At 37.9% G+C, this 16,896-nt stretch overlaps 1 protein-coding gene across 2 annotated transcripts in view; it reads left to right on the top strand.

Moving 5' to 3' along the window:
* Positions 1 to 16,896, top strand: part of ADGRA1 (adhesion G protein-coupled receptor A1) — a 392,880-nt gene that overhangs the window by 161,490 nt on the left and 214,494 nt on the right. For both annotated transcript variants that reach the window (XM_026710526.2, XM_087932478.1), the window contains exon 8: positions 15,433 to 15,597. In XM_026710526.2, the coding sequence (XP_026566311.1) occupies positions 15,433 to 15,597 (165 nt within the window). The remainder of the gene's footprint in view (positions 1 to 15,432; positions 15,598 to 16,896) is intronic.

The raw sequence follows: 16,896 nt of genomic DNA, 5'->3' as shown, positions 1-16,896 counted from the left end.
GGACAGATTTGTCATGACTGGCCTATATTATAAGCCCAGTAAAATAAATATGTAAGTAGTAGGGGTGTCCAAAATTTGTGTTCTTCAGATAGAGTCAATAAAGTAATGTTCTTGCAGTTCTGAAGTTGGTGAGGAACAAATTAAGTTGGGAGATACTCTTGCACATTTAAAAAAAAAATCAATTGGCCACTAGAGGGCAGCAAAGAGTAGGTAGGTTTGGCTGCTTTAATTTCCTTTAGATTTTTAAACCTCTTTTTTTTCATCGAAACCTCAAGGTAACAAAAATATTCCATTCTCCTCTTATTTTCCATACGACAAGAACCCTAAGAGGTGAATTGTGCTGGAAGACAGTAATTGATCCAAAGTCACCTAGCTGTGTTTTCATGCCTAAGATGGGACTAGAATCCACAGTTTCCTGGCTTCTAGCCTGGAGCCTCAACCAATGCACCAAACCGACTGTCACCAAACTTTCTTGTGGTCAACTGGATTTAGGCATCTAAAATGTAGTCCCTGGATAATGTTATTGAAGAGATTGAGTTTAAGAAAATATTTTATTGTGAAGGTGGTTCTACCCTTCAAAACACATTGAATAAAGTAGCTGCAGGAGCTGGGATTCTGATCTCCTTTGAGGCAAAAGCATGCTGACTGCAGAGGAGGGTCAACCTTCAACATGTATAGGAAGTCCTGTGACTACCCATCCTGTAGCTTAGCACAAACGGAAGTGGTGTTCAAGATAAGGAATGATAGGTGTGTGGTGATCATTTACCAGGTGCTTTGGGTTGCACTATATGTCAATGAGAGCAGCAACTTACTTTAAGTCAGTCAAGGAATCCATTCATAGGATGAGAAGAAAACACAAAGAAAGTGTCTGTGAAAGCTAAAGTTCTGTGACCATCACAGCCAAAACAGAACTATAGAAAAGACTACTAGCCCAGTAGCTGGACAGAAAATGGTGTTCCTATAAGAGATCTGATAGACCAACTGAAAGCAATTGACAAATCAAATAATCAACACCAACCAGGTGTTGTCACCTCTTCCACGCACACGAGGACCACCACATGGAACAACTTAATGATTATACCATTCAAAACATTTCTTCTACACCCAAACCCATCTTTGGCCTGCCTTAGCAGCAAGTTGTTAGGAGACATTAGTGACATTGTGAAGACATGTCTTCAGGAAATGGAAGTGGACCATTACACTCATACACGCAAACAGAGAGGCAACACATATATACCTCCCTAGATTAGACACTTTGATATCCACAGCCCAAAAAATAGGGTCAATACAGAGCCAGTTTGTGGTTAAGGTGCTGGATTAGAAACCAGAAAAGTACAGGTAGTCCTTATGTTACAACCACAATTGAACCTAACATTTATGTTGCTAAGGGAAACATTTGTTAAGTGAATTTGCCTCATTTTATGACCTTTCTTGCCACAGCTGTTAAGTGAATCATTGCAGTTGTTAAGTTACTAATGGTTGTTAAGTGAATCTGGTTTCCCCATTGACTTTGCTTGTCAGAAGGTCACAAAAGCTGATCCCATGATCCCTGGACACTGCAACCATCATAAATGTGAACCAGTTGTCAAGCAACTGAATTTTGATCATGTGACCATGGGGATTCTGCAATGGTCATGTGAAAAATGGTCACTTATTTCAGTGCCCTTGTAACTTTGAACAGTCACTAAATGAATTATTATAAATGAGGTTTAGTTCTTCCTTAAGAAAGATGCTTTCGGAGCAGGATAGTTATTGTGGGGAACATCATTTTGAGTTGTGCAAAATAAAGGAAGGATACACTCTATTTTTCCATGTATAAGACACCCCCATATATAGGACGCCGCTCCCCTCCCCACTTTCCTTACCCAAAATTCAGAAATCAATATTTTAAACATTAAATAGAAGACATTTATTTTGCAGAGTAAGACATTCGCTTACTGGTACTTTTTTTGTTTTCTGACATTCTTATGGGCTCAGAATGCTTTGACATTACCGCTCCCTGTCACATGTGGGCACTGGCTACACGCTCTTTGCAGCATCAGCTGACATCAGCTATATAAAGCTTATGATTGAAGGAAACCTGTTAGTTTGTCTCTGCAATGGAAGTTTTGCTTGTGAGGCTAGTTTGCAGAGATAAGGTATCTGCAGTTTCGCAGGTTTTTTTGTCTTATACACGGGAAAATACAGTAAATAGGAACAGCAATAGGAACAGCAATGTCTATTCCACAACTCCCTGCAGAAAAGAAACATATGACTTAGTGATAAAGATGAAACTAGAGAAATGTCCTTTAGACACTGCAGATAAAAGGGTTAAAAAGAATTTCTGAAGCTTGTTTAAACCAGCTTTGGAGCAGATGTACAATACTTACTTTTTCCAGAGCTATCATTTAAAGAGAATGATTATATTTATGCTCTCAATACCATGCATACACAAAAGCACACTGCCATCCATTCAAATGGTTTTACATATGCATTTTCAACTCACCACACTTGACAAATGCTTCAAATTTATTATATTTATTTGATAAACATAAATATTTAAGCAAAACTTGCAACAAAACTCACTTTTACTATAATAATGAAACAGATTCATAAACTCATGTTTCATCCCAGGATATTTTTATTTGGTTATGCATCTTTATCTAATCATTGATACAAGGAGGAGCCTTCAATTTATACCTAGTTCACATTTTTAAGCTTTGGCCCATAAGACTGTTTTCATTCTGTTGAACTGCCAGAGTTGTTTAGAAGTTACATAATACTGGCATTGAAACTATGTGTTTCCATTATGAGTTAGCCACATATTTTAAAAGCATTTGAAAATAATGTATATTTGATATGTATGGTAAACATGTTACAATTAGCTGAAGTCCATGTGTACTTGTTTACTATATCATTTCAAAATACATTATTGCTTGTAAAAAGTATGGTTGGCCCATGATGGAAATATAAATCTGTTTCAAATTGCTTGAAGCAGATTTTTGAGAAGGGCAAATCATCCTAGGGCAAACAGTAATAAAGGTAAGTATGCTATATTTGTATGGTTTGTTTGTTTATTTTGTTTAAGTATTTTTTTATAGGTAGTAGTTAGGCAATATTTAAATAGAGCCGCAATTAGTACAGTTCAAAATATGTAAATAGTCTTGTGTTTATTAGGCTATTCTCTTTGTTGATGAAAAATGTGAACAATGGCAAGCATCCAACTCAAAAAGTTTTATAATATATACAACAAAGAATACATTTCTTCATTTCATTGTTATTTTTCGGCATATCCATTTCTTTCAGGGCTAAATTCACAGTATGAGTTAAAGTCACAATCCTGTGGATGTTTTGACTTGGATTGAGATTTCAATAATTTCACTAAAATAATTTGGATTTATTCTATGCTATGGTCTATCTTTTAAAAATAAATTGCGAAAGTTAAATTTCAATGCAAATATTACCTTACATCTATTTTAAAGTGCACATCCTCTATAAGGATTGGATAATAGCAGAAAAAAACACATCATTTTAAAAGAATGACAGCTTATTTTCATAACCAAGTACTCCAAGACTGACTTCAAGTCTAATACAGCTATATGAATAAATCATGCAGTCTTTCCATGGATATGAAGCTGTAATGATAATTGTAGTTGGAGCTCTTTATCAAAGAGAATAAAATCTTGCCAAAATCATGTTACTCTGCATGGCTGGATGGTATTATTGTTCTATGCTGACATATGGTTAGAATTCTCAGGTACATTCTATCCATTACCTAAGAAACTAAAATATACTTTCAGTCACTTGTGGACTTTTGTTAACCATTATGCCTTATATTCTGCAACATATGTGATGATTTTCTGATTAAAAAAATATAGCACATAACAGCATAGGCAGACTAGTTTGATGGAGAGGTTAATGTCTTCACTAACACATTGTCAACAAAACTCATTAAGAGAGAAATGACCGTCCTTTTAAAGATTTTGAAGCCAAAATAACTTTAGATATTGAACTTTAGAAAATTTGTAACTCCTATACATTATTTTATTATTATCTCCATTCTGAATTGCAAATTTGTGGGGAAAACAGCAACAAAAATAAGTATTCTTTATTATGTATTATTATAATCTAATATGCTGCCAGTGTCTCTGGGGTAAGTGATCAGCTAAGAGTAGTCATGTAGCAAAATGCTGAAACTTGATAAAGACATAGGGATTGCCTGTGTAAATAGTACAAGATTTTTCAAATACCAATGCTATCTTTCCACAGACCAAACTAGTTAAGGTGTGTGATAATCACATAAAGGCAAGATTCAATGGTTTAAGCTCAGCTAAGTGGCAGCATCTACCCAGACTAGGGACAGTTGAACCCAGTGAGTCCTTGGGTGAGAGAACTGTTTAAAATCCCAGAGCTTTAATTAAGAGTGAGAAGCCAAAAGTCCTAATCAATGAGAATAGTTGTGGCTCAGGGTTGAAATGAGGGTTTCTTGGTGCTCTCTGGGCTTGGTTGATTTCTTGCAGATGTTTCATTACCCAAACAATGTAACATCATCAGTAGTAGTCGGTCTACTTAGTTCGGATAATGAAACATCTGCAAGAAATCAATCAAGCTCAAACCTTTCAGAAAGAAGTCCATATTTTTGCCAAAAAACAGTACACAGATGTATCTATGACATCAACATGAGTTGAGTCTGACTTGAAGAAGTCTTGACTTCACAGCCCTTGTATCTAATAAGAATGTTTTGATTTGTCATCTAAGGAAAGAAAACCACGAAGCAAATTTACATTTTTGATAGCTCTGATAACGTGTAGGAGTATACAAAAATACGTAAGAGCTGCAAGTAAATGTGTTCCCTTCATTCTGTTGTAAGATAGTGTATCATCATCTTCCTATTGGGTTTTGAAGAAAATCATGGATGGATGGATGTTTATTTAAATATTCTGCTGCCCATCTGGGAGCTTCTTAATTTTTGCTCCAAGGTACTGCATCTGATGATTCAGCAGAATCACCCAAAAGTGTGTGTGATTTTTGCTTCTGTGGAAATAGTAGAGAATAGAGCTGAGATGGAGTAGAATGCAGCTGTAGGATATTTTTTGGGTAGGAACTAATTAACAATTTCTCTGCCAAGTGATAACAGCATATCTTTCAGGCCATGCTGTGTTTCTGGCTGACTGAAATAGTGATTGTCTGAAAATTAAGACAATCAAGTGAAGGCTACATTCTTTGCCTTTCCTTTGATAATGACGGGTAACACTTAACTTAAGATTACATTTCTAATTAAAAGCTGCATTTTAGCTGACCAAAGACTTTATGTTGAAGCTCTGCACATATGACAATTTAAAACCACACACACACACACACAAGTAAGAATTCTTGAGTCAATGTGGCTTGTACATAGGATTGCACCAATATCCAATCCATTTAATTATAATAACTCATTATTGCATGCATTTGCTTTTGATTATTGTATTATAGTCCTCGACATGACCACAATTGACCCCAACATTTCTGTTGTTAAGTGAGACATTTGTTAAGTGAGTTTAGCTCCATTTTACAAACTTTCTTGCAACAATTGTTAAGTTAGATAACAGATAATCAGAGTTGGAAGGGATCTTATAGGTCATCTAGTCCAACCCCCACCCAAGTGGGAGACCCTACACTATTTCTGACAAATGGCAGTCCAATCTCTTCTTGAAAGTCTCAAGTGATGGCTCTCCCACAACTTCCGAGGGCAAGCTGTTCCATTGGTTGATTGTTCTCACTGTCAGAAAGCTTCTCCTTATTTCCAGGTTAAATCTCTTCTTGTTCAGTTTCCATCCATTATTCCTAGTCTGGCCTACAGATGCTTTAGAAAATAGTTTGACCCCTTCCTCCCTGTGGCAGCCCCTCAAATATTGGAAGACCACTATCATGTCTCCCCTGGTCCTTCTCTTTACTAGACTAGCCAAGCCCAGTTCCTGTAACCGTTCTTTGTATGTTTTAGCCTCCAGTCCCCTAATCATCCTGGTTGCTCTTCTCTGTACTTTTTCTAGAGTCTCAACATCTTTTTTATAATGTGGTGAACAAAACTGGATGCAGTACTCTAGGTGTGGTCTTACTAAGGCTTTATAGAGTAGTATTAGTACTTCCCTTGATCTTGATTGTATCCCTCTGTTAAAACAATTTAGGATTGCATTAGCCTTTTTGAAAGCTGCTGCACACTGCTAGCTCATATTTAGCTGGTTGTCCACTAAGACTCCAAGATCCCTCTCACAGTTACTGCTATTGAGCCTGGTTTCACCCAGTCTATATGTGTACTTTTAGCTTTTCTTGCCTAAGTGTAGTACTTTACTTTTCTCTACATTGAATTTTATTTTATTAGATATGTCCCAGTGTTCTAGTCTGTCAAGATCCATCTGGATCTTGAGCCTATCTTCTTGGGTGTTAGCTATTCCTGCCAGCTTAGTATCATCTGCAAATTTGGTAAGTTCCCCTTCTATTCCCTCATCTAAGTCGTTAATGAAGATATTGAAGAGTATTGGGCCTAAGACGGAACCTTGTGGAACCCCACTGCTTACTTCCCTCGTTGTAGACTTAGACCCATTAAGAACTACTTGTTGAGTATGGTTTGTCAGCCAGTTGCGAGTCCATCTGGTGGTGGTGCTATCTATTCCACTTTTTTCCAGCTTACCAAGAAGTAGGTTGTGGTCGACTTTGTCGAATGCCTTGCTGAAATCTAAATATATTATGTCCACAGTATTTTGCTGGTCTACTACTTTAGTCACTGTGTTGAAGAATGAAATCATCACAGTTGCTAAGTGAATCTGGTGTGCCCATTGAATTTGCTTGTGAGAAGGTCACAAAAGGGGATCATATGACCTTGGGATGCAGCAGCAGTCATAAGTGGGAGTCAGTTGCCAACAGTCATCAATATGAACCAGTTGCCAAGCATCTGAATTTTGATCACATGATCATGGCGATGCTACAGAGGTTGTAAGTGTGAAAAACAGCCATGTCACTTTTTTTAATGCTGTTGTAACTTTGAATGGTCACTAAATGAACTGTTGTAAGTCAAGGACTACCTGTATAAAGGGAATAGTGGTGGGAGATAATGTAGTTTATTTTCCTGTTCTGCCAGAATCCCCTGGTTTTGCAACAGGAAGCTAGGTCAATTTTTTTTCCTTGGGGAATGAAAAAGTCAGTGAAGTCCATGAGTTTTAAGTAGCTTATGTACTACATTCTTTATTATATTGCTTCCTTCTATTAGTGATATTTAAATGACCATCAGAATGCAAATAATCACTTGATGTATCTCATTGCAAAACCAGAAAGAAACAGCTTTGCACAGCAATGCTGAAATAGTCTTCTTAATTAGTTATATATAGTTGCACTGATTAAAATGTATTATTCTAAAAGAAAATACTTTACCCCAGATTAGCCATTTAAAAGAGATTGAATTGAATGCCTGCATTTTGCAATGGGCAATGCTGTAGGCTACAGTTCAACCTCATAATGGTTTTCCTGAATTAATTTTCACTGTACATTATTGAACAATTTCTGTCACGCCAGATACTGAACTTAAGCAAGACTGCAATTATGCAGGGATTTTTATTAGCACACGAGAAAGGAAGCATCTCCTCTTACAACTACAAATGTTAAAGACAGATTTAGTCTTACTGTAATTGCTCAAGATAGGGATGAAGCCTCTTGGTGCTGGAACATTGTTTGATGTTCAAGTTTGGCTCTGCACAGCTTTTTTGTCCCTCAAGTTGATATACGTATGACATTTCTAATCTCACTTCTTAAAGAGGGGCAGTTGGATCCCAAAACTGGAGGTAAAAGAGGAATTCACTTTCTATGAACAGTTAAACAAAAGAGCAGCTCAGTGGCAACAATGATGACCAGATGCAAATGACATAGAAGATGTTCTGCATGCTGGAATTTAGAGACAATTTTCATGCTTTCTAGGAAGAAGCAATCTGTGCCAGCCTTTTGAAGTATCAGGGTTTTCAAGAATGTTCTTATAGGGTAAAATAATAGAATCTTATAAGCCTATCAGATAGCATTGCTCTGAATTTATTTCTTAAACATTCTATTTTCTCAGGAGCAGTTGTCTTTTCTCTACTCTTAATAGTTTTTGTACTCTTCTCACTTTCTGAGGTCAAATCTAGTTTCTTTCATACTCTGTATTTCAGGGGAAGAAAAAGAGAACACTGTAAAGAGAAACAAGGCCATTTATAGCAATGGGGAAGAGAAAGTATACAGTGTCTAAGTCCTGCAAAAGCTCTATTGTTCAGCTACTAGGAACTGAAACAGGTGTATGCTGAGGGAATTTATTTGCTTGTGAAATAGGCTGTCTTCAACTCCAAAGGCATATATGAGAAATTGAAACAATTTTCAAAACTTGCAAAATCCATTAACAAATATTGTTTTCTATTAATCCGGATAGGGATATATACTATTGCAAAGAACAGCAACATTATCACAATGTATATTGAAAATCTAGGAAGGAAGCTTAAACACAATTGCAAATAATTCCAAAAACAATGGAAGACCATGGAAACAGCCAGTATGGATTATAGTACAAAAAAGTATTAGCAAAAATCAGAAAATGAAAAAAAAAGACACAGAGGGGAATAACGTGTAAATTCCTTTATAACTGCTGCAAAGAAGTTTGGAAGCCTGTTTTTTGTTCTTTGTTCTGGTTCCTTTCTCTTTTATTTCCTATTTACTTAACACTTTACTTCACTTTTCTTTTCCTTCTTTAGAAGCATTTTTACTCAGTAAAGATGTTTAGTAAGATTAATAATCAATGAAAAAGATGAGAAAATAATATGTGGATAAGATAATGGCTGTGGAAAAGAGCACCGGGCCTTTTACTGCCCCTGGAACTGTCAACAGTTATTGGGTGGCTCTGTGGGAACCCAATTCAGTGATGCAACCAATAACACTGAAAATAATCCAAGAACCAGAGAAGATGTCAGAGGCTGATCTGGACCAGGAGATCAGCTGTGCATCTGCAGCGACAGTAATGAGCAGTGATGTGTGTTTGCCTGGAGATGCTGCCAATCAGCTGCTAGGCCCTAAGCTGCTGGCTGGTGGCACCGAGTGCTTGTTCATTTGTGGAAAAGGCATCTGCTATTGACTGCAGAGTGTTGGTAATGGCAGTGAGCCATCACTGGCCTCAAATGCTGGATTTCTAGGGGGTGGGGCAGGTACTAAGAAACAGAAGCAACAGGAAGTGGGTCAGATTGGCAGCTGATTTGAAGGTTAGCCCAAGTCCTGTGGCTTCTATGGAATCCATAAGCGATGGCCATCTTATTTTCCACATGTGGTGTCACTGGGATTGCAAGAAAGTGATCAATGGGTTGTCTGTTCTAATGGCTGGTGGGGCCTTTTATATTGTGTCTGTCATCAAGAGTCAAGAATCAGAAGGTACAACACTTAATAATAGTCATAGGTTACAATAAGCAATCAAATCATACCAGGAAACAGTCAATAAAAATCATTAGGATACAAGCAACGAAGTTACAGTCATGCAGTCATAAGTGGGAGGAGATGGCTGAAAGGAAGGATGGGAGGATTAATAATAATAGTAATGCAGACTTAGTAAATAGTTTGAAAGTGTTGAGGGAATTTGTTCTGACCCACGTCCTTTCCCAACAAATCAAATACAACTCAAAGGGAACAGAAACCTTTTAATGCTTCTGCAAAATAATTAGCTGTGATAAGCACAAGCCTTGCCAAACTGTGTGAGACTGCCAAAAGATAACAGACAAGAAATAATTTGCAATACAAGAATCTTCAAATACAAACTCAGGATACTGGAATGTCCACGAGGTTGGAGTTTCAAAATGTTTTTGCCTTCTGCAAAGAAAGTTCATTTCACAGCTGGCTTTTATCTTCTTGAAGGGGGGAGCATTACCTTGCAGCCTTACTCCCGAGTTACCCGTGCTGTTGTAGCTGCTCTTTCCTGTGAGCAATCCTGCATGCAGGTGTACTTGGCACAGGCTCCTCGGGAAACTCCTCATTGCTGCTGCCAGCTCCCAGAATCTCTAAAGGCAGCAGTCTGGCCCCTCATCTGAGTCCTCACTCTCCTCAGCCATCTGCACCTGCTGGCAGCTAACCACAACAGAATTATTTGTTTAGCAGAGTGATGGTATTCAGGAAAAAATGTTCTTGTGTCTAGTTGTTCTGGTGTGCAGTGCTCTGTAGCATCATTGGGAACCCCTGGGATAAAGGATTCTGACAAGCTAGAAGTTTAACATTTGAGCATCGAATAGGATATTTGGACCTGGGGAGAGATTACAGGGTTTTGATAAGTTGGTTTGATGCAGGGAAGATGCACCCTCCAGCCTCTTGGCTCAGTTCTGGTGTCTAAGGTTATCAGTGACCTTGGGTTTAGGCTGCTGTTGATTAGCGCCAGGTTAACTTGTAATAGGTTCTTACCATGGATGAAAAAGCTGGCTTACTGTGCGTTACTGAAACCTGGATGAGCCCTGAAGGAGGGGCCTTTTCTCAGCAATGTAGCCACCTGTGGGAGAATCTGGCATTGAGTTACAGGAAGAAGAAATAAAGAAAAACATCAGCCTTGAATTGTTGCTATGTTGAAAGCGACACAGAAAGGATCCTTCCATGTGCCTTTCGTGTTGTTGTCACCATGGAATGCCATTCCGCACCCACCTACCCACCCAGATGACTCGATCCTGCTTGCTTTCTGAAAAGCTCTAAAGATCTAGCTGTCCCTCAGGTATTGAGTCAGGAGACTTTGTAAATCCACCTTGAATCGATCACTGCGTCTCTGGTGCAGTGTCTTTTATTGTATTTTAGCTTTTGTTCCTTTAAATTGTCTATATAGCTCTGACTCACGTGTCAAGCGAGCAGCTATCTGAAGAAAATGCATAAATAGGTAAACAAAACAACTGCTGATATACTGCATGAAGATGACAACACGGTGATAGAAAAGGCAGAACAGCCTTGACTCAGTCTTGTAGAAGAAGAGCCTCCATGTTTTATCAGGGCAACTGTGAAGAGAATGGTCAGGGCTGAAGTCTAGGTTGAACAAACAAACAAACAAACAAACTGAACAAGCAAACCTTATATCTACATCTGCTGTTAGCATGGCAGCTTTCATTATCTGAAACAGAAAGGAACATGTACAAAGAAAAGAGGAAAAAAACCTCTAAGCAATGTAATCTACTAAGTATTAATATATTAAGTCAGTAAAACATATTTTTTTCAGTAAAATATGTATTTTCATATTTCACAAATTCCTTGTGTGTCCAGTCAGACTTGGCCAATAAAGAAAATTCTATTCTATATCCTTTGTCCTTATCCACAAATGATAGCATTAATAAAACACAGCTGTGGATCATTTTACCCTTACCTTTCCTTTTAGAATAAACCAAGATAAACAAGCAAAACCTATTTATTTTAACTAGCTTTAAGTTTGCAGGGCCAGATGAGCTCTATACCAGAGTAGATTAATAATTGATGAAGGTGGGGGAGGATTGATTGATTGTTTACCCATTGTGCTTGACTAATCTTGGAGACTTGAATGAAGCGTCAGACAATTAAAGGAGGACCTGTATAGTATCTGCTTTCAAAAAGGGGAAGTGAATAGTTCAGGGAATTATAACCAATCATCTTAATTGTGATTGCTGGGAAGATTGTAGAGAAGGCCATAAAGAGACTAATTTGTAAGAATGAAGTACATGATAATTATTTGAAGTCATAATGGATTTGTCAAAAATATTTTTTCCAGGCTATTTTATCTCATTTTTTAACTGATAATATCTTTTACCAAATGTGGGCATGCTGTAGGCCAGATATATGTTGATTTTAGCAAAACATTTGATAAAATGTCCCGTGTTATGCTGATTAGCTTGCTCGCATGAACATTAACATAGCTGACCCAAAACTCACTCTCAAGTACTCCTCCATGATTACTCATCAAATTGGAATGGGGTATTGTGTGGGGTGCCACAAAGTTCAGCCTTGAATCTCATACAAACCTACAGCTTCTTACAGAATGTCGTTGTGCTGTGTTTAGCCAGGAGGTTGAGCTCTAGCAACTGTAAGGATTAAATATTCTAGTGTATCACTCAGAAGAAAGGAGAGGTCAAAATGAAATTACAAAAATGCACTTGGGATTTTTCATCCTTATAAGATCATGGCTGGAACAAAAAAAGAATAAATTTTACACTTTATTTAAAGTCACAACTGAAAATATCATTGAATGCTCATAAAGATACTATGTATCTACCAGAGTCGTTTTAACCAAAGAATATTTTATCACAAATTCCTAGGAGGTTGGTTGTAAGAATCCAAAGTAATAGGCACTGATTCACAGAAAGATTATTTAATCTAAAAGAAAATGTGGCATAAAATACTGCTGTTTGATTTTTCACCTTCATTATTAGTAAAATATTTGTATTTTAGTTTGAATTCTCATGCAAAATGACCAGAGGATATGTAATTATCTCTCAGATACTCATGTTGCAATGCAATATCTTGCTTGATCTTCAATAAGCAGGGAACTTTCAGGACCTTGGATAGCTCAGAACAGAGCTTAACTGTAATACAGGTAGCCCTCGACTTACGACCACAAGTGAGCCCCAATTCTGTGTTCTAAGTGAGACAGTTGTTAAGTGAGCTTTGCTCCATTTTAAGACCTTTCTTCCCACAGTTGTTAAGTGAATCACTGCAGTTGTTAAATTAGTAATATGGTTGTTAAGTGAATCTGGTTTTCCCATTGACTTTGCTTGTCAGAAGGTCGCAAAAGGAGATCACATGACCTTGGGACACCACAACAGTCATAAATGTGACTCAGTTCCCTAATGTGTGAATTTTGATCATGTGACCATGGGGAGGCTGAAATGGTCTTAAGTATGAAAAACTGTCATAAGTCACTTTTTTCAGGGCTGTTGTAACTTTGACCATAAGTCATTAAATGAAATGTTGTAAGTCAAGAACTACCTGTACATCTTTTTCTCATAGTAGTGTTGTCTGCAGACAGCCGGCTGAAGCTGTCAAAGGAGTCCTTCTCCTTCTAAATGTTGACACTGATTCTTAAAAGAACCATGACTATTTCTTCAATGTTAGAGGGGGAAATGTTGGGACAGATTTGGGAGATGGGTTGGGAGAGGAAACTCTCATAATTGTCAATCTCAGTCCAGAGTTAAGAATCCTGTTAGGGACAATGTGCTGGCATTGGTACTGAGTGCTTGTTTCAAAGTTGAATGGATTTTGCATCTGTATCCTGAGTCTCAGGAGAAATGACAACAAGATCCCAAAGAAGGAAGTAAGATAGATTGTGTGTCGGGAGGGATAACCAGAGTAGCTTTGGATAGTGAGGTCACTGGTGTATAAATTAAATTATTTTTTTAAAAAAGTAAAATGTCTAGAAGGCTTTTAAGTAAGCTTTTATTGTATATCCCGAAAGCACTAATTTTGTTAAACTATTCAGATTATTTTTATGTATTACTATAGTCCGATAGAAATGAAGATCACTGATTACAGTTTTTATAATCATGCTTTACTGGTTAGCAGATTGGATATAGATTTAGTTACTTAGATTATATTACAAAAGAATGGGCAAAGTTAATTGACACTCATGGACTTCAGTGGGAACTAAACAGAAAAAAAAATATACAGATATATCCTGAACTTGATGTCTTAGTTTTGAGAATCGTGATCAATGAGCTATGGTGGCGCAGTGTTAGAGTGTAGTACTGCAGGCTACTTCTTCTGCCTGCCGGCTGCCTACAATCTGACAGTTCAAATCTCACCAGGTTCAAGGTTGACTCAGCCTTCCGAAGTGAGTAAAGAGGACCCAGATTGTTGGTGTTGTGGTTAGCTGGCAGCAGGTGAGGACAGCTGAAGAGAGCAAGGACTCAGATGAGGGGCCAGGACCATTGGGGAGTAGACTGCTGCCTTCAGAGATTGTGGGGGCTGGCAGCAGCGATAAGGAGGTTCCCAAGGAGCCTGTGCCAAGTGTGCGCGCGCGCAGGATTGCTCGCAGGAAAGAACAGCTGCAATAGGACGGGTGACTTGGGAGTAAGGCTGCAAGGTAATGGGCCCTCCTTCAAGAAGATAAAAGGCAGCTGTGAAGCGAACGTTGTTTGCAGGAAGCAAAGTCATTTTGAAACTCCAGCCTCGTGGACATTCCAGTATATTAAGTTGGTATTTGAAGCCTGTAGTGTTGTGAAATATTTCTTATCTATGATTCTTGGCAGTCTTGCACAGTTTTGTTGAGCTTACCAAAGTTAATTAGTTTGCAGTAGCCTTTTAACGGGGGATTCGTAAGACTCATTAAGAGGTTTCTGTTTCCTTTGGTTATTGTTTGTTTTATTGGAAAAGGGTTGGGGGTCAGAACAGTTGGGGACAATATGCTGACTCTGTAAACTGCTTAGAGAGGGCTGAAAAAACACTGTAAGACGGTATAAACCTCTAAGTGCTATTGTTATTTGAACACTTATGTTTTGATAAGAATGGTACTAATTTGTTCAATTGTAAGAAGTGGCAGGTTTCACAATAGATCTACTTTGGATGTTGAATTCACTAGACTTCATGAGAAATGGGGAGGGGGGGTAAGTATACTGCTGTTTGTCTTTTGTATGCCTCAAGTTTCCAGCACAGTAATATAGCTATTCCTAAGTAGCCTTGATGTAATGACACTATTACCCAATATCAAGCATTTGGCTGTCTAAGACATGGGTTGCCAACCTTTTGGACCTCAGGGACCACCAAACTCATAATTTTAAATCCCGTGGACCAGAGACCCTGGGAAAATCCCCCCAAAAGTCTGCAGGAAAATTCCCCACCCCATTTTCCTACCGATCAATCATTCTTTATTTGGGATTGCGGGATACCATTTTCAGCTTTGTTCTCAGGGGGAGAGTCTTTTGGCTTCATGCAAGGAAAGCAGCAGAAGTCTTTCTTTCTCTCTCCCAAGCTCCGCCAGAAATGAGTCTTTGTGAGACTTGTCTTACCGGCACAGCCTCTTGGAGCAGGATGCCTTGCAGGATCCCAAAGACTCATTTCTGGTGGAGTTTGTGGGAGAGAAAGAAAGACTTTTGCTGCTTTCCTTGCGTGCAGCCTAAAGAAGATGAAGAAAGAAGCAGAAAGAAGTAGACCGGTGGCCAGGCGAGGCACATGGGGCAAGTGGGGCAAGTTCTCCCCCTTTGCCCTTTCCTCACTCTCCCCACTCCCCTCATGCAAGCCTTGTGTTCCCGTGGGCCATGTGGGTGGCGCAGCCTTGTGTTCCCTTGCAGCCTGGATTAATTGCTTGGTGGGGTGCTTTGCGGGTGACATTTCTCTGCAGACCACCAAAATTTTCTCATGGACCACCAGTGGTCCCCGGCCCACTGGTTGGTGACCACTGGTCTAGGACACATTGCAAATGAAACTGATTACAACTTTTCATCATTATGTGAGTTTAAGCTAGGTTTAAGCCATTTTATTTCTTTGCAGGGAGCTTATCTTATCCAGTATCGATAATGATGCAACTGGAATGTGGGAGTGTGTGGTTAGCAACTCCTATGGAAGCATTTCTAAGAAGGTGGAAATCATTGTACTAGAAACAGCTGCACCTTATTGTCCTGCTGAAAGAATAATTAACAATAAAGGTGATTTCAGGTAAGATTTTCTTCTTAAAAAATTATTTTGATTATCAGATTATGATATTTTTCTCTTTTTTTTCTTATGGAAGCTCTACAGATTACCTTTCCTGAACAGAAAGTTCTTCAGGTTTAGCAGTAGGATTAATAACTAGTCAAGTAGAACCAGATGATGCCATATTGATTTCTCAGGTGGTACTAGTTTTGAAAGCTTAATTTATAACTAAGTGGAGCAAGTAAAAATAATAGTTTCTCTGCATCTACACATCAAAATAAACTATGTTTGGTTGGTTGCTAGCTTAATCTGTGTAAAGCCAGCTTTGGACTTTTAAAACCATGGCTTATTGTGAGTAATTCAACTGCAGTTTATTTAAAAGTGAAATCAACTTTGGCTCATACAGTATATCAGTCCAGCTGAATATTCTTCCCAAAGACAAAATGAGTGTTTTTCTATATAAATTAAGCACAAAACCACTGTGAATTCTAAAGGACACTTCAAGATATCTCTTTACCCTATACCCTTCATCCCTTGGTAAAGAAAATATTTCTCACAAAATAACATTATCGTGAATCTTGTCAAAGTCTACTTTTATTTTTAGACACACTTTATCAGACCCATGCCTTCAATTTTGTTTCAGAACTATTTTAAGAAGGCTATATTCTTAGCTGCTTCAGGGCCTTAAGAACAGATTTCGTTGGCTAATATGTGCAGGGTTTTTTTCCAAATTTGAAGCACATAAATCAGACTACTTTCTGCAACTGATAGGATTAGTTGCATGCAAGAAATGTTGGTTTGAGTATTTCAAATAAGAGCTTCACAACCATGTAGATAGTCACTTATGAATCTGAAAAAAACCCTATATGACATAATTTATAGTGCTTTGCTATATGTCAAACCCATCAATTATAATCAAGACTTTGAGTGGGTTTGAATTAGTTTTTTTTTTTTTTGAAGCCTGGCCATTTTAAAGAGCTATTGAGATGTATAGTATGTTAAGTCATGGAACAAAATTTTGAGCTTCATAAAGTAGAGATTTTGGAATATCTACTTATTAAATTTAATAGCTGCTGATACCAATATTAGACATGTAAATTTGTTATTCAGCATCATTTATACGCTTATAAATGGAAAAAGGATATTTCACAGAGTTGGAAGCATAGTGAACATGGACCTAATCAGAGTTGGCCAATGAAAATTTCTAGTTTGAGGAGAAGCCAGAAGAAGATTCTTAGAAATGGAGGAAGGAGCCAAACACTCTCGAATATATACATAGGAAAGTCAATTTTATTAAGAGCAGAAAATATTGATTTCCTAGTA

Source organism: Pseudonaja textilis, chromosome 4, assembly GCF_049901715.1.
Source record: "Pseudonaja textilis isolate UNSWEBS1 chromosome 4, rPseTex1.2, whole genome shotgun sequence".
NCBI lineage: Eukaryota > Metazoa > Chordata > Lepidosauria > Squamata > Elapidae > Pseudonaja > Pseudonaja textilis.
Note: the sequence above shows the minus strand (reverse complement) of the source record. Positions and strands in the feature narration are given on the sequence as shown.